Source organism: Molothrus ater, chromosome 2 (assembly GCF_012460135.2).
Source record: "Molothrus ater isolate BHLD 08-10-18 breed brown headed cowbird chromosome 2, BPBGC_Mater_1.1, whole genome shotgun sequence".
Lineage (NCBI taxonomy): Eukaryota > Metazoa > Chordata > Aves > Passeriformes > Icteridae > Molothrus > Molothrus ater.
This window is the reverse complement of record NC_050479.2, coordinates 59953392-59972102: the sequence shown is the minus strand read 5'-3', so window position 1 is coordinate 59972102 and position 18711 is coordinate 59953392. Positions and strand designations below refer to the sequence as shown.

The 18711-nt window shown below is 36.2% G+C and overlaps 1 protein-coding gene across 1 annotated transcript in view; it reads left to right on the top strand.

Moving 5' to 3' along the window:
- Positions 1–18711, top strand: part of VWA8 (von Willebrand factor A domain containing 8) — a 184488-nt gene that overhangs the window by 139510 nt on the left and 26267 nt on the right. The window contains exons 36-37 of the mRNA XM_036379175.2: positions 3138–3219; positions 5185–5389. Of these exons, the coding sequence (XP_036235068.1) occupies positions 3138–3219; positions 5185–5389 (287 nt within the window). The remainder of the gene's footprint in view (positions 1–3137; positions 3220–5184; positions 5390–18711) is intronic.

Below are 18711 nucleotides of genomic sequence, written 5' to 3'. Positions count from 1 at the left end.
ACAGAGTATTTGATTGAATACACATTACTTGCTACCAATTGCTGCTTAACAGTCTTGGTCTCTTGAAATTCAGTGCTGCTTATTCCTATTTGTGCTCCATTGTTTCTGTATTGGAAACCTGTAGTTACTTACCTGTGAAAGTTGTATCTTTCCCTGGGAGATGGTAAAGGGAAGCAAAGGCATCCTGCTACATGAAATCAAGTATGTGTCTGTCCCTTGAAGTTCTTGCACTATTGTCTTCTGTTGCCTGTTGTTTTATATTTTTGATTTTGTTTCCATATCTGTCAGATTTTCTTTCTCATCTTCTTGGACAACTGGTCAGTTCTGGCATACAGTCTTCCATTTCTATTAATAATTCAAAGTACTCAGCCAAACTCTAGCATGCTCCAATATGTACTAGTGAAGCTGTTCCAGGAACAATAAGCAAAGAAATATTTGTCTGTATGTTTTATTGGAACTGTAAACCAAATGATAGTTATTTTTGAAAAGAAATTATAACAAGTAATAATTTCCCCAAAGTCTGCCAAATAGATGTATGGACACAAAATATAAACTCAGACAAGAGATCATGGCAAAATCCAGCAAAGAAGAATTAATGTTTATTCTAAAAACAAGACTGTAAAGACAAGGGACTACTTGAGATCTAATATTTACTTGGATTCTCAGCACTTTCTATAGATGAACATAAACCAACACCCTGTTACTGAGTTTGTATCTCTTTTGAGTATGACAGTAACTGGAACATGTAGTGTAACACAATGTTACCAAAATAGCCCTGACACATCATCTGGTCCACCTTTTTATATAAGGACAGGATGACAGGATGACACGTGTAGTCTCTTCTTAACTGAGGTTTGTCCAACAATTGGCCTATTGCATTGCTTCATTCTCCTTGTTTAAGAAAAGCTTTTCATGGTATCCATCTTTTCTTTCTCTAAACAAAACTGAATACTTCATGTCACCTTCACTCACTCAGGATAATATCACTCTCTTTATAACAATCTTCTCAATAGGATTTGATGTGTTTTTATAAAAAACCCTCTGTTTAGACAAGAAAAAAATCTTTGCATTTGTCCTTATAACCCATCTGTTCCGACCACTTTGTCATCCTCAGGACTATTTCGTGTCACAGAACGATGGAATAGGTAAGGTTGGAAGGGACAGCTTGAGGTCATCTGATCCAATCTCCCTGCTCAGCAGGGTCCTCTAGAGTATGTTACTCAGGATTGGGTCAAAACAGTTCCTCTCCAGGGAAGGAAACACTACAATCTCTCTGGGCATCCAGTTCCAGTGCTCAGTCACTATCACAGGAAAGAAGTTTTTCTCATGTTCAGATGCTTAATTTTCTGTCTGTTGCCTCTTGTCCTATTGCTTGGCACCAGAGAGCAGAGCCTGGTCCATCCTCTAACACCCTCCCTTTAGATACTGACAGACATTATTGAGGTCCCTTCTCAGCTTTCTTTTCTTGAGGTTGAGCAGGCCTCAGTCCCTCAGCCTTTCCTCATAAGAGAGTTGCTCCAATCTCCTCATCGTCTTAGGTGCCCTCCACTGGACCTGCTCCAGGAGCTCCACGTCCCTTGTGCTGAGGAGCCCAGATCTGAACATTGCGTCTGTTTTCCTTAAAGCTTCATGCCTGGAGCTGTGCATAGCTCTTCTTCTCTGTCAGGCTTTGGCAAAAGAAGAACAAACTGCACTTGTTCATGTCTGAAGTTCACATTTCATCGTCAAGATTCTTGACTGCAGTTCTGGGGCCTAGCCAGCAGTTCTTGTCTAGCATTTAAACATTTGATGGCCTTTTTGTCAGCTTCCTACTCTGCAATCCCTTGTCTTTTTATTGTCTTTAATTTGTTTGATTTGTGTTCTTTCTCTAATTTATTAACTTAATTTTTAATTCTTATCCCACAGTTCTACCCTATCTAGTTCAGAATCTGCCCTTGTTCTAGATCTTCATCTGAATTTTTAATGTGTATCTTACTCTTCATTACTAATGAAAGAGAGAGAGCACATTTTAAAATAGTAACAAAATCTAGGGGAAACCAAAAGTGGTCTTTGGTCCACAAACCTGCATTTTTCCAGACCTCTTTCCCCTGTTTCTGATGTGTGTGATGTTCCCATTTTTATGAAGATGAGTAAAGTCAATAGATGTGCTGCTGTAGGCATGTATACTATGGATATATAAATACATTGGATATGCATGAGGTGCTGCTGTGAGTTTTTCTGAGTGCTCCTTTGAATATTAGATCTTATGCTGCTGATCATGTTGGTCTTTTCTGTGTGTGCTCTGTGCTTCTGCAGGTAAGGTCGGACTCCTTCAGGTCAAGGAGGTGAGAGATACATTGTTTCAGAGGGAAATCTACACTTGATTTCATCTTGTGACAATGACATTTTGTATCCATACTGGGCAGTATGATTCAGTCTTGTGGTTTCTTTTCTGAAAAACTGCATCAATTTACTTCAAACAGATGAAAGTCAGCTCCTAAATGGAAACCACTTCTGAGGCCAGGCACAGTGTACTCATAAGCTGGCAAAAGCCAGTGTAGGCACACAAACACAAATTTATTTCTGAGGGAAGGGCTATATATTAGCCGTATTCGTTAAACTGTCCATAAACAGAATGTTTAATGCTTGACATTCTAGGGCCTGTAAGTTATAAAATCATTACATGCTGAGAATTTGCCTCCAAAGAGTGGTTCCATTTCAGGGAACAGTGTTTAGATTAGTATTATTGAGAAGTTTTCAAGTGGAAGTCATAAACACAATGTTTTGAAATGTTCCTCAATATGCTATTAAAGTCAGATATACAACTGACATTATCTTCAGTGACAGATCAAAGCAGCAAGGTAGGGACTGCAGTAATGCTTGAATAGTGCTTTTGTGAGCAGAGATATATTTGTGAGTAATTTTGACATTTGCTGTATAAATACATTTTTCTTTTGTAACTGTGACTGTCTGATTACTCACTATCGTAATAATAAAACAATTCCTTATTTGCAAGTTATATTCCTGTATTGAATATGAAAGCTTATAATTTTCTGACAGGTACTGTATAATAAAATGTTTAAATTTAATCTGCTAAATGCAAATGCAATAACCAGTTAATCATGCAGCTGGAAAATAACATGTTTGTTTGTTTTCAGATGTCACTCCTCCACCAGCTGCTGGATACTTGGAAGTAACAGATCTTAATTCAAAGAAAATCAAATACATTGCAATTCCTGGGTAACTAATTTTATTGAATAGAGCACTGTCATCTTAGAAGAAGAGTAAAGAGAATTTAGTGTCTATTATTACTTTATGATATGGAAAGATTTATTTTGATGTGGAAAATAAGACTGATTCATACCTAGTGTAAAATTCTACAAACATTGCAGTATATTTTTGTCTACATAATTTATCTGTTTTTACTAGGTAATATTGATGAAAATGTAGCAATTAATTACTAAATATGAAAGGTAGCTTTATCTTCTGATTTTCGTTCCCTTTGTTCCTTCCCCCTCTTCCATCCACTTTTTTCTCAACCCTCTTTCATTATGGTTTGCAATCTTTATTTTCTTTTCCTTTTTCCCTATCTTTAGGATCAGAGAAAGACAGGCAAAATGATCCAGTGCCAGGTGTTAGGAAACTGGGAATCAAGTTCTGGTCCAATATAAAGTTTACTTTGAAAATAGCTTGAGCTTTTCTGTGGTTCTCCCTTTGGAAAGTATACATTCCCAAGTATCTTATATGATAAATTAAAATAGCCAGATTCTGTGGCTCTCTTTGGTTTTAACATCTGTCTCTCACAACTGTAGAGAGTGTTTGCAAATGTTTTATTGAATAAAGATATATTTTGGTCCCAAATTGTCATTTTCTACTGTAATAATAAACATTTTTTAAATGGCACTTTCTCCACTTTGCATATTTGAATAGCACATGTATGAAACTCACTCACAAAGAAATTTCTATATTTTTTAAATTCTATTCGCATATTGCGGATTTTGACAAGACTTCTCATTTAAATTCATCCTGGTTCATTAATAATCTTGGGGAAATTCTAATTAATAGAGAATTATTTTTGCACTTTCACCATTTATAATTGGTCCTTTGGCCTACATCTTACACAGTCATTCAAAAATGAAAGACATCACGATAAAAATAGTAAGGAATCACTTTATTTTTCACTAGGATTTTGTAGGAAATAACAGAAATTACAAATCTATTTTTCAACATTAGGACCCTTAAGCTAGCATTAGTATTTAAGCTGTGTATGGCAGATCTGAGCAGAAGTCCAGATTTTTAAATGTATTCCAGTAAGAACTGATGAGTAAAGTAAGTTTTCATCATATATGAAAACATTCATATATGTATGAATAGTTCTCTGTTAAATTCTAACAACCTTTCTTCCTTCTGGCAAAGTTAGCCCAGTCAAATGCTGAGATAACTCTTTCAGCTGTGTTACTACATGGTCGTTTCAGTCATGGGTAGAAGCATATGTGTTGCTCCTTCTTACATTTTTGAAAATTATTAATTTTGCCATTAGTGCAGGTTACCAAGTCATTTATGCATGTAATTAACAGTACTGAAAAATGTATAGATTCTTCCCTGCATTGTCTAAATTTCCCTTCATATTCCATACTTATTAGGCCCTGTCATTCAGCAGTAAATTTTTGTCAGCAAACTGATTGTTTAAAAAAGTGCTACAATTCTCTGTACTTAAAGCTGTGTCATTGTTAAATGAGTATTTAAATTTAAATACTTTATTAAAGCACTAGAGAAAGGTGTTACTCTAAGTTGATGGAAATGTATTTTCCTCAGTGCTCGGATCATGTTCTCTCTATTTCTATTTAAGTTTAATATTTTTCACTAGCATCTTTTAAAATTTTTGATATTCTTAATAGTTTTTTTCCTAAAGATGGACTACTTTTAGATAGATTAGATATGGAGTGTATCTAAACTAGAGCAGTAGTTTTAGCAACATGTTGCCTTTCAGCCTAGTCTTTTATATTGCTTATACAGTCAGGTGTCTTTTGGTTATGTCCAGTTTCAGTAGGTGGAAAATTTCAGACAAAATAGTGGGTCCACAGGGCTGAGTAACAGTCTCTCATTAAATGAGGATGTAATTTCATTTAATTGTCACCTTAACTACAGAAATATCATCCCCCTTTTAATTGCAGCTTCAAAAAAAATCATATTCATGTTTTTCAGGTCAAAGTCTCTCTCTCCATATACATCTTGGCTCTCTACAATCTCAGATGCTGATGCCCTTCTGGCACCACTGGGCAAAGTAGGTTTGGTTACTGTGGACATGGGAGGAGGTGTGAGGCTTTGGGAGACTGGGCTGGACAGCCTCCAGCAGTCACTGCAGGATTGGAGGAACATGATTGGCCAAGAAGATGGTCGTCCTGTGCAGGTAGGACTTCACAAAGCTGAACTGAAAAATGTAACAAAATAAGCTATGGATGAGTTTTCAGCAGGGAAAGGAGTGGAGGAGAGAGCTGTTAAAAAACACTATGAAGTAGAAATGTACCTATGAGAAAAAATTAATGGACTTTTTTCCTGGAAAAAGAGGCACAGTAGCTTAATTTGAAAACATTTTGTAGCTCCTGTAATTATGGTTACTGACAGACTCTTTGTCTTACACTGTTTGTATTTTTGCCAAATTCCAGCGCAATTAAATGCAAATAAATCCATTATCTCCTACTGATTTTTAACTGTAACTTTACAAATGTAGAATAATGAAATTATTTTTAAAGAAAATTATATACTTTCCCAGAGTTCAAATTCTTGGAAAAAAATATTGGGGTTTTACTTTGAAAAAGAAACTTGAAACCTCGGTGAAAAATGCCTTGAATTCACAGTAGAGCCTTTGGCTAATCTTGATAATTTTCCCAGCTGAGCAGAGTTGCAAGGATCTCCATACAGCCATGTTCTCATGTGTTTTCAGCTATCCATGCTGAAAATACACAGCATGTACATGTGTGATGTGTGTGCATGTGAGTATGTATGTATATATTAGTGTTAATGTGCCAGCTAACATGTGTGATCACCATTGCAACACAGAGGGAACATTCAGGACTCTTCAGTTGCATCTTTAATTAGAATGGGAAAACAGAATGAGTCTATTCAGAATTGGATCTCTCTGGTTTTGGTTGGGGTTTTTTTGTGAATAAGATATATTAGGCCAAAATGTCTTTTACTTTCTTTTCCCACTCTTAGCTCCCTTTCTACAAGATGTTCTGTGGTTACAGAGACTTGGGCAAGAACTGATGTGTTCTTGTTACAGCAAATGCCATTCATAAAAGTCATGAGAAAAGGAAACTGTTACCCAGTAGCACCTCCATGCTCCACACTTGTGCTTTGCCAGTGCCATGTGCATTACAGTGCAGTAGCACTAGCACCATCTTATGGTCAGATATAGTCAGTTTACAACAGCCAATGGAGTTTTAATAGTTATTTTTTATTTTTTCCTTTTTTAAAATGACTTGTTATTTTATTCGACAATATTACTATATTGCCAATAATAGCCATCAAATGATTAGACAATGCTGGCTTAGAAAGTACACTCCATAAGAAAATTTAAGTCATTTAACTAGAAATCTCAAGTAGCTATTTTAAAGAAGGCTAAGAAGTTGCCCCACAGTCACAAAGCAGTTTTCAAAATCTGCTGTAGAATTCCTCTCCACTGACAGCCTGCCTCACTACTAGGCACACTCCCGGGTAAAGCCTCCTTAGACTATCTTTGTTTTTTCCAGTGTCAAACCAGTGGTTTGTTGGAACTGAAATAACATGCTCTTTTGTTGCCACATTGTATCACAGTACAAGCTGGCTTGTACTGGGCAAATTAATTCAGCTACCCAGCCAGCTCCATAAAGCAGCCCGTGGGTTGACTGTCAGGAACTCCAGCCAATTATGTTCCTTCCTAAGCTGCAAGCACATCACTGGTCCAGGGTCTGGGGGATGTAAAAGATCAGACCACTGAGCTATCCAGACTGGGTTTTTCAAATGCCCATTATAAAGAAGGGCAGAAGAATAAACTCTCTCTGTTGCCACATGGACATTGAGTGGTTCTCTTTGTCTCTGACCCACATCCCCCCACATTCACACTCTGATTTGTGTTAAAGGACTGGAACAAAACCTCCAATGTGATCTTCTGACTTGCATGATTATCACTAACATCTGTTTCCCTACTTTACTTTTCTGCTTTGCTTTCAATGGAAAGATAATGAGACCTAAGAAGCCTTGTTTACAAAGGCATTGCAGAGCAATAAGAAATAAATTAGGTCTTTTATTTTATGTAATCTTCAATAAGATAATAGATATGTAGTTGCTGTGTAAACTCTGTACTTTGCTAATTGGAAATGAAGGCCTTCACCTTTCCTACTTAATTTCTCAGTAGGCCTAGACATAAAAGCAGTACTTTATGAAGGCATTCATTTCTGGAAATGAAAGGATCCTATTACCTTAAAAACGTATTCATGTAGCTTCCCTGTGTAATTGAGCATAGCAAGAACATGTCTCCTGATCCAAGGACAATTACTTTGTTAAAAATGCTGCAGCTAAGTATTTCCTGATACCTTTTTTTGCAAAATTGGACATATTTTGCAGCCATGTGTTGATCTGATCATTCAAGTGTATGAAAATTACCTCCCTTTATGTAACGTTGCTTGTGCATGCTTGTGTTAAGCAAGATTTCAAGTCTAACGAGGCTTCTCTAGTTCTTTGACTAAACCCATCATTCCCAAACATCCTGTAACAGAAACTCATTTTAAGAGAATTGTCAGTGTTCCATATATCACCCACCCACCTCCAATCTCCCCTTCCCTTAAAACTGTCATTTTTGCATCCCACAAAACTGCAACAGGCTTAGCAAAGCTTATTATCCCTTCGTGGTGATGTTCTTAGACCAATCCAAGACCTGTCCATGTGGTTGGGAACCACTGATCTGCAGAAACACAAACTCTTTGAGTCTTCCTACCCTTTAGAGAAAAAAGAATTAGAAGGCTTTCAATATAAATGTAGTTTCAAAGAGGTAGAATCAAGTCTTCAGTCAGGCTTCAGTTGGAACTATTGGTACTATCTTCTGCATTTTTGCTTTCACAAACACATTAGCTCTGAGAAGGAGGCTGGATATACATAAGCAATGAAACAGAGGAAAACAAACAGCTGTTCCACTTGTAATCAGTAATTAGGCTCCCTTGATATAATTTGTGGCAATCTTCATAAGAGTCAACATTTGTTTTGTATTGTTGACATACTCAGCAGAGTTCAAACTGCTGAAGTCTCGAGGCTACCAAATTAGTTTATCAAAATATGCTATGTGTTTACAGAAGCCTACATTTATACAGGCAGGTCAGAATTTTTTGTCATTTATTGCAGTTTTAAACTCAAAATAATACTATACTATTCTGAAATTATTAAATTGGACTAAAATACAACATCTAAACAAAATACTGTATTTTCTAGCTGTGAGCTCTACTCCAAAAACCATTGAGCTTTTTCACTGTTTGGTGTCTCCAACAAAAAGGTCATTTCATTATCAAATATAGGAAGAGAATTTGAAGGACAATTTATTTTTAAAATCTTGCCCTAAAGTTTTGTGGCAATAGGCAGCCATTGATAAACTTGTGTTTCTTTTTTCATCCAAGGCTTATTGATGGAAATTAAATAGAACAGCACTGATTACATTCTGATACAGTTCCCTTATTGTCTTTAACTGAGCATTATTTAGTGGTATGTCTCATTTAGATAAAGTACAATGCTTACATAACAAAAATTAATAGGTGCATCATTTAGAGGTATTTCAATAGATGTTAAGGCATTTATTTGTGATTATTAGCAAAAGCATTTAGTTCTGTATTCACTCTACTTAATGTTCTCCTGCTGTAGATTGTTGTCCAAAATGTTTCATGCTATGTACTCAGTATGCCATTGTTTTCAGAAGTCCCAGGACATATCCAAACCTGTAGAGTGCATAAAAATGTACCTAGTCAAAGATTGCAAAAGTTTTCCATCTAGTTGATCCTAATATGTATCTGAACTAAAAATCAGATCCACAGCATTTTTTAAAATCCAAATGCAGTCTTGATCTAGGTAATATCACCATGCAAACTGACATCCTGAAGCTGAGGATAGTCTCCTGTCATTTCCCATTTCCGTACCAAGATTGTCCAAAGAAGTAATCTGATTGATTAAAAAAAAATTAATTCTTGTAAACCAAGACTTTTTAGGGGTTTGAGTGGGGGATTTTTTTTTTTTTGTGTTGTTTAATGTATTTGTGGAACCTGCCGTAGTTATATCATCTCCTACATGCATGAGATAGGTTTTTGAAATTGCAGTAGTGCCCTCTGTGGCTGTACATAAAGGCCTAATGAGTTAAGTAGTTGTGATTGTAACTGTTTTGATTTCCTATGGACTGATCTCTCTCATTTTCTGAGGAAGCCTTCCTCATAAGCATTCAAGTACTTAGTTGGAAATTAATTAATATTTACATCTAAGTGAATAGTTAGCAAGAAAAAAAAAAAAAAAGAGAAACTTCTTTCCATTTTCCCATCTTTCTGCTGTTCTAAAACAAGGTCACAATTTCCTGGTACATCCCAGATCTTAAAGGTCAAGGTCTGCTTGTTTTACAGTACACTTCTTTATCAAGGATGGATATTACTTGTGTCCCTGACCTGTGACAGAGCCCCACTCTAACATAAGTGTTCTGTGTAATGTGTGGTTTTCCTCAGAAAGTTAAAAAGCTGAAACTTTTGACTCAGGTTATGTCTCCTATAAATCTAGGAAGCTCAGGTGGGTTTCCTAGATGATTCAGGTTCAGCCAATATGATGTCAAGACCACATAGTGTAGGACTGAGCAGAGGAAAGATATAGCACGTATGAATTGAGTGGGCACCAGCTGTTTAAAAATAGATAAACATTTAAAAATAGATAAACAAGTGCATGTGCTGTGCAGAACCTGAATAATACAACACCTACATCATCCCACCTCACTAGTCTGAAGACTCATGGGCAACACTCAGCTTAAAACATGATGTTGTACCTCTTTGTAGGTGTGTCAGTCCAAAGGAAATGTGTTAGAGAGACACTGACACCTTAGTATGAAACCAGGCCCTTCCAAAGAAAAGGATCAGCCTAGAAATTTTCTCCCATTTTCTCCCCACTTAGCTTTTGTGACCTCACCTGACGTAAAGGTTGAACTGGAGTCAAAGTTGAGTACACTCCTGAAGTATTCATAATGCCAAAAATCTCACATTTCCTGTTGAAGTGAAAAGAAGCCCAATCACATTGAATTAGGTGAGGGGTGTGCAAATGTAGCTGAGTGTGTATCTTATGTATTCACACAGAGGTACAGGTATATATGCGCACACACACGTGCTCATTTTTTTCCCCAGTTGTCATACCTAGACATTGAAATAGAATTACCTGAAGAGGTCATCATAACTTTGCTGATAGCCAGTCCCACAGGGACTGTATTTCATAATGAGCAAGAATGGAAAGTCGATTTGGATAATGATCATCTTATTCCCTTCCTTGAATAGTCTCATTTATTCCATTTGTATTCCATGCAGCTAATCATGTAGAACTCTACATTAAGTATTCATTCCTTAAGTTAATTCATATGTTTTTATTTTTTTGAATGCATCCTTTTTTTCTCTTGTTATTTTCTGAAGCTGTACTTTAAAGTTCAGGTTAATATGAATCAACCTTATGAAATTTAATTTTTTAGGCTGGATGTTTATCTAAAGAATAATTAATTCAGGAGTTTCCGTGATTCCAACTTGCTTATGTTTACTGCTCAGAATCTACTTCAATCTATACTGATAGTTTGGAGGTTTTTTCCTTTGTAAAAAGTGACATTGTACTTTATAACATAACAAAAATCCAGCCTTTTCCTGATGTTAAAACTGAACTGGGCAAAGCTGCAGTTCTTGAATCGAGACAAAAGCATGACCTTTAGCAAGAGTGGCTGGTTCTTCTCCCCACCACCCTCTCGTTCTCTAATTTTCTACTTTGCACCAAGCAGGCTTTCTGACCACAAGAGGGCATCAGTGGGCTAATAACAGTGATTTCCCTCAGCTTTTAAATACTGTCTATGCAAACCCCATAAATTATGAGAAATGCATGCAGTGGAGAGTTCTTGCAAGTTTGGAATATAATGGCATTCTGCAGACCTGCACAGGATCCTGACAATCTCGAAATACTGTAGATTGTAGAGTTATCTAGTCAATAGGTGGATTCCAAGATACAGTTTGATAGCACTTCCAGTTCTGAGATCCATGAGCCCCAAACCCACAGTTTAGTTCTGTGACCTCTTCCTGGGATGTATAGTTTATTCAGCTGAGGACTAGCAACTGTGTACGAGCCCTTGAAGGAAGGCATCTGAGTATGGGGAAACATGAGACTGGAAAGCTGTGAACTCACAGAGCTAAATAAATGCATATCTCTAAAAGTATTTATGGGATAAAGGAACTCAGAAAAAGATCATTGGCTCTCTGTCAGATACCTTTTATATAAATTTCCTCAGCTTGAGTTAGGCCCTTGTTAGAAGCACAGTACAAACACTTCTAAAATACATTCTCTTTCCTAAGAAGACCTTCCAGTCTAATTGGAGCAGACAGACAGAGCAGGAGGGAAATAACCTTAACTTTCTATTAGAGCAGTCTGATGCAGCACAAAGTTCCCTTTCTTTCTCTGACCTTCCTGTGGAAGCATAAAGTCCTCATGGGAGAAAATGTTATTACCTCAACACACAGTCTTGAAGATCTCAAAAAGTCTATAGCAGTGCACATTGCTGACATAAAGGCTGGAGCTCCTCAAACCAGTGAAATCCTGCTGTCCCAGCAAGACAAATGCATGCTAATAATTATGCCTTTATGTAAGTGGTTCCCTGATTAGTGAAAGGACAAACATTGGGAAAATTTAAATAATCTGATATGTTACACTAATGCCAATTATAAGAGGCTTTCCTTTAGAAAAGAAAACAATGTAGTAGATATTAAATAACTTCTGCCTCTGCTTCTTAAGGACAGCATTGACAAGGTCCTAGGTATACAGAAAATCAGACTTTTGTCCTCCCACATGTAATTTTTTTCAATTTTCATTTTACCCTGTGGTCTTCAGTCTGGACCATTCCAAACTGACATCATGTGTTCACTTATCCCATGTTTCCTAGGTGTGTCATAAAAATAAATAACCAAGCTAGATGTTATCTGTCTCCTCTGATAATATTTCATAGTGGATTAGAATACTAAAAAGATGATGACCTCACATTTTATAGTTGAATAGAACTGACTAGGGAATTTTAAATAATGACAGAAGAAAATAGGCTTTACATAGGTGTTTACATAACAGAGGATCCATTAGGTGAAATAAATGTATTATATTATCTTATTACTTTATTTAATTTTCCAGCTTTTAAGCCACACACTGTATATTTGTGAGCAAAATACTCTAATGCATCTGCTCTGCACAGTTTCTGAGTTGATTCTTCAAGTGACAGCACTTAGTTCACAAAACAGCCCACCGCACTATCTTGTACAGTGGTTGGTTTTTTTAGTTGATGTATATAAACTTCATTTGAAAGCCAGATACAGCTTTTTATAAGTTTCACTCCAGATCTCCACCTCTACCCCATCCAGATTCGTTTTTCTAAAATACCATCAAAGTTAGATGATGCTTTCAACAATTCTGGTATTCAAGACAAAAGCTTAATGCCTGCCTGAATTTTAAATTGTAGTTTTAGAATTAGATATTCACCTGAGTCAGATGATGCATTAAGCTTTATTAGTCCATTTATTTATTGAACCCCTGAAAAGTTTTACAGACAAGATAAAAAATCAAAATTAAGTCAAATGAAAAAAAGAAAACATATTAAAAGTTTTGTACTGCAGTGCGATAAATGTTTTTCTCATTTCAGGATACAGTTGAAGAAACAGGATGTATTTCACACATTTTTATTGTCTTATCCAAGATTAGACTTGTCTTTTCTGTGGAAAAATTATTTGTGGACTCAATTTTTTGCTGTTGTGAAAAGAAATTATGCTATTAATTTTTAATATGTAGGAAAAAGCTGTACATGATACAAGTGAACAAAATAGAAGCCATTAGAGGGGTTTTGCCTGTTTATGCCTTTCTCTCACTAGTTTGTGTAAGCAGATTATAAAAAGTTTTCTTTCTCCCTTTAGCAGAATCAGTTTTATGGTAAACACTTTATGGTAAAGTGTAAAACCACAATGGAGCAGGCAGGTTAGCCTGTTATCTGCCTGATGTGGAACTTCTTTGCTCTTTGAGCATGTAATGCAGAAATTCATGCTGCTGATAACGTGTTAGAGGAAGGTATGTTCTTGTGACCTGTAAAATGCAGCCTAGATAATATTGGGGGTTTAAGGTTGGAGAAGCTCTGAAATAAAAGAAAAACAATTATTTTGTTTCGGGAAAGCATCGGTCTTTTGCACATCTGCAGAAGTACATTCTGCATTCCATGGAACACATTTCCTAATCCTTTGTGCCACTGTGGGATGGATTACTTAATGCATTTTTCACATGGAGTACAGTTGTGTTTTGTTACAGTCAAAGTCAATCTTTTTTCATAATAATGTATGAGAGTGAAAGCAGATTTTGTACTGATTTTGATAATGAAATTACCATCTCCCAAATCACCCACAAGGCAAAAATCTACAACCTTTTCCCTTCTTTTTCTGCAATATTCTACTGATACATGCTCAATCTTTGTCTACAGAACTAATGAGGACAGCAAGTTAAAATGCTTTATGGTGTTTTTAGTGGATTTATAGTCATATAACTAATATTTTTCAGCAATAATTTAGTGCCTTTCATGGAAAGTAACCCATTTTCTTCATTGACTATAAACTGCCTGCTTTAATATGTTTTATGTTAATGGAAAGGCAAAATATCAGATTAACTCTTTCCTTCCGCATCTCAGATATGTTATGCTAAGAGCAGGTATCTTCTAATTGGATCTTGGAAGATTTCTTTTGTTTATGATAAAAAAAGTAAATGAAGAACGGGCTCTTGCCAGCCTACATCTGCCTACTTTCCAGGACTGTCTATCATGCAACAAATTAAGCTAATGCACACCTTCTTAATTTACATTGAACTGAGCACCTGAATCATACAAATTGTGTTCTACCTCAAATCTTAGTGCATACATTCTTTTCCCTGTTTTCTTCTGATCAACAGTAAGAAACATCCAATAATGCAGTATTATTACTAATAGTAGAATAAGTGCTCGTGAAAACAGTATTTGGGCACCCTAAATTTTTCTTTTTAAAGATTTTGCTCCATAAATATCAGCTGTAAATACTGCAGCTGTGTCCCTGTTTGCTTGTATAATTTGTACACATTTATTCAGTTGTGACACATGAAATCATGCTGGTTGCATATTTAGTAAATGTGATCTTTGTGGAATGATCTACTGAATGCTTAGAAGGGCTTAGTAGAGAGATGGATTCCTTGTCACCACATGCAACAAGGAGGAATTCCATTTATTTCTATTATGAAGATGTAAAAGCCTGTAAGGAATGCCCCGCTCTGCTTAAACATTCCCAAAAGAATAAGAAATACTTGGTTTGGGGAGGTTGGAAGAATGGAAGTACAGACTATTTTTAAAGTAAAAATTTCATCTCTTTACACCTGCAGGATATTAGCCTGGAATCAAAGTGGTTTTTTTCTGTTTTTTTAATACCTGGAGTATTAAAATAAGCACTGTGTTTTGTGTGAGAGGATTAGATATGAGTTCAGCCTGTCAGGGCCAGTGATAATTAAAACTAAGAGGTGAAAGGTCTCTTCCCCTGTACGTGAGGCAGCTCGCCCCCATCGGAAACTAGAGTTTCTTTGCCATTCCTGAGGCAGAAATTTGCTTTTGTTGCTGTGAGCCCCACAAAGGAGCTTTCTGGCAAGCAGTCCTGAATGGGAGGCACTGACACCTCCTGCACCCTTCAGGAATTTTAATGAAGTTAACCCTGTCAGGATACAAAAGTAAGCTGCTGTATTAAAAGACCATCCACTCTCTAGCCAATTTGCAGTGTTGCAGTGTCAGTTACAGGGCAGGATGGCAGGAATATCTACAACAACAAAAAAAAAATCTGCATCCCAGTCAGTATTAAGGAAAAAGCCTTTCACATTTTACTGGAAGCTGTCACTCATTGATTATTTTTCTATTCAAAGCTAGAAATATTTTAAAGCTTGTCTGACTTCTGCTTACAAATTCTAAAAGATATTTCCTAACCTGTAACCACGAGTTCTCCATCTGCCAGCAGTTAAGTCTGAGTACATGTTCTGTCCCTTTTTTTAGAGAGCCAGCTTTTTACACAACTGTAATGGAGGTTTGGACAGTGAAAGCTGTTGGCTCAATCTCTTGCATAAACCTGCCAGGAATAAATAAAATTTCAAGTGGGACAAGACAGGAGAAGATGAAATTCCCTCTCTTTCCCTGTCTCCACAATAAATACAACTTGAGGAATCTTAGTCTTAAGTTAGTGGTAACAGACTTGAAGAATAAGGAACTGATGTATGACTTAACATACTTGGGGGAATGTTGTTAATAATCTGAAACATGAATGACTGAATAATAGATCTTCTGAAATGTTCATTCAGTTGACTTTGCTAAAGGTCTTTTACTCATTACACTGGATACTATTATAAACATGTTAATAATAGAGCTATTAATATACATTCAATGCAGGTGTATTTTGAATAGTACTTGCTAGGATACAAAAGTGCACAGTTGTGCTGCTTGGGAGTCTCTTTAAATGATGAATCTTCTTTTTAAAGTTTTTTTTTTCTTCTCAGTTTTGCTGCACTGTACAATTAAGATTACTGGATGCTAAAATATCATTAAGGTCACCTGCACAAAATTAGCTGAAGCTAAATTTGATAATGCTTTTGGTCAGTTTTACTCAGAGAGCCAGAGAGATTTTTTTGCAATGCATTAGAAGCAAATTAATTCTGAAATCAAAAGGGAAGTACTGTATTGTGAAAACAACTCATATGTTAGAATGAAATATGGGGGTGTGTGAGGCATCAATAATTTTAATAATAGAGTACAGCATCCGTCTTCATAATTCCCACGCTTTTATTGTGGGTTATTTTCTAATGGGTTCATGTAAGCTCTTTTCTTCCCATAGCTGTGACAGTGTCTTGTAGTAGTGGCAAGGCACAGCGTATCTGGGTCAGCTGTGTGATCCTCAATACAGCCTCTGTCTCTTACTGAGGGATTGTGAAAGTGTCAAAAGTATGCCAGTGCTTCCTTACTCTCCAGGGGTTAATGTTATTAAATTAGATCATTTTACATCAGAATTCAAGAGAACTCAATCCCACATCCACTTAACTGGCATGAATGTGGCTCTAGATCCACTTCCAAAATAGTTCAGACTTGTTTAGTATACAGTATGCCATAGTTTGTCTGACCAGCTGAAGTCTAGACAAAACTACTAGCCTTTGACTCATCTTTGCAGTGGCCACTATTAGAGATTGGTATGTGTTTAATGGCTGTTTGGCATACGTATGGCACAGATGTGAAACATCTGGTTTTACTGTGGTGTTGAGTGTGGTAAATCATGTAATGGACTTCTCTCAGCCTCTTTATCTTTTTCAGGAAGGATGATAAAATCACTTAGTTTCCAAACTGAATATATTTGTATCAGTTTTCTCTCTGCAGTTTGCTCTTAGAATCACAGTGTTGTCAGGAAAAGGGGGAAGAAAAAAAAGTGGAGGCGTGTAAAAGCATTTTGTCATACATTCATATTTTTCAGAAGGAACTGATCTAGAGCAAGTTGTTCAGATGTATCTCTCACTGAAAGTAAAATCAGTGTTTAGTTCTATTCCTGCCTGGCTACCCTTACTGTCAGGAGTTAATGGATGTGTAAGAGGCAGGACCAGACAATTAAGTCAAAGCATTAACAAGTCATGGTATTTGTTGTTGTTTCTTAGTTTTGCTTTTTCTTAAGCATTCCTTTCTTGCCATTGCCTCTTAAGAAAAGCACATTCTTTTGGCATCCTTCTTACCTGAGCTGTTCATATTCTCTCACACAACATTTCTGTTTGTTTCATTGAATTTGAAAGACCTACAGAGCCTGCATCACAAAGTTGTTATGAATGTAGTCATTACCTATTGCTGTAAGTGCCTGAGAATATAGAAAGAAAATGAGAGAACAAAAGTATTTGAAACCAGAGACTAAGATCATTGATAATTACTGACAATTAGGACTCCACAGAGAATAGAATAAGAATTGTGTATTCCAGGAGAGGATGGTAGTTGTGCTACTTGTGTGATGAAGATTTGGAAAAAAAACCTTCCCAAACAAGGAGTGGAAAAGTGCTTTCACACTCTGATTGTGAATCACCAATATATATAAACAAGACTAGCTAACTTACAATTGAAACATGTGTGCCTTGAATGTTTTGGAAATAGTGGTTTTTTTGGAAATCAAAAGGAACTTTCAGAGGGAAAAATTCAGTTTTTCCAGCTATTCTTCTCTGACCTGTGCCTCACAGCTCAAGGCTGCAAGGCTAAATTTGTGTGTTGTTTCACAAAGCCATAATATGCACACCAGGCTGTAGAATCTGCACAATGGTGCATTAATGAATAGTGCCTTTCAGTGCATGTATTGCTAGGAAGAGCACATATTTCTCTCAAGAAGGGGTGATTAATCAAAACTTTTTGAAAGGAAAAAGGTTCCTAGAAGTCTTGCAATTAGATTCAAATGGAAAATATTCAGGAGGGGATAGGTCAGCTTTTAAGCAAGGAAATAATTTATATATTTGAAAAATACCCATCATAACAGTAATAGAAAACTCATTGTAGAAATTACAGTGAGACAAGCTTGGGAAAGCTAGTGTGGATTTTAGGTTTTCTTGAGTCCTTTCTCTGCTTTTAATACTTGTTTTTCTTATCTTCCTTCTCACTCTAGACAAGCTAGATATTTCCTGCTGAGTGATCTTCAGTTTCTCAAGTTCCTAATCCATCCAGTTTTGGATTCTCCCCCTTAAATCTACCCTTCCAATAGTTTCTAATGTCAAGAATTCCTCCAGTCCTCAGAGGGGTGACTTACCTATGGCTCTTCCATCTCTTTATATTCATCATGCTGAAGAATTTATCATTATCTGAAAGTTTTTCTCATCAGTTTTTTTCCTGATCCTCCCTCTGATTTCATATCAAGGCTCATTGATTTACTGTTTATTTGTAAAATATATCTTCAATTCTAATATTGGTATTTGGTAGTCTAACTTCTAGTTTATAGAGGTGCTTTCAGAGTAGAGACAATTTGTTAGCTGTAAAATTACCCTGAAACTTGTAAAATTACCTTCCACACATATGGGAATGGGAAGGGGAAAAGTCTGAAAAGTCAGTAAGGGAATTATCTAAGAGCTCACAGAAAAACCAGAGAGGTATATCCAAAGATTCTCTTCAGAGGATTCTGCGATGTGCTAATATAATGCAGTTTCTAAGTATATGGTAAAATTGAAAAATAATTACTCCAGCAAACCAGTGCTAATAGAAATTGGTTGTTAAATTATTCAGAGTTAGGAAAATTCTACTACCTTTTGTCTGCATAGGTGATACTTAAAAAAAAAGTAGATGAAACTGCTGCAATTCACTGGCATGACATTTACACATCTGCTGGTGATGTTCCACTCCAGTATCATTGAATTTTCAATTATTTTATCCATTCAGCTATTAACTATACATAAAAAGAAAAACAGCAAACAACT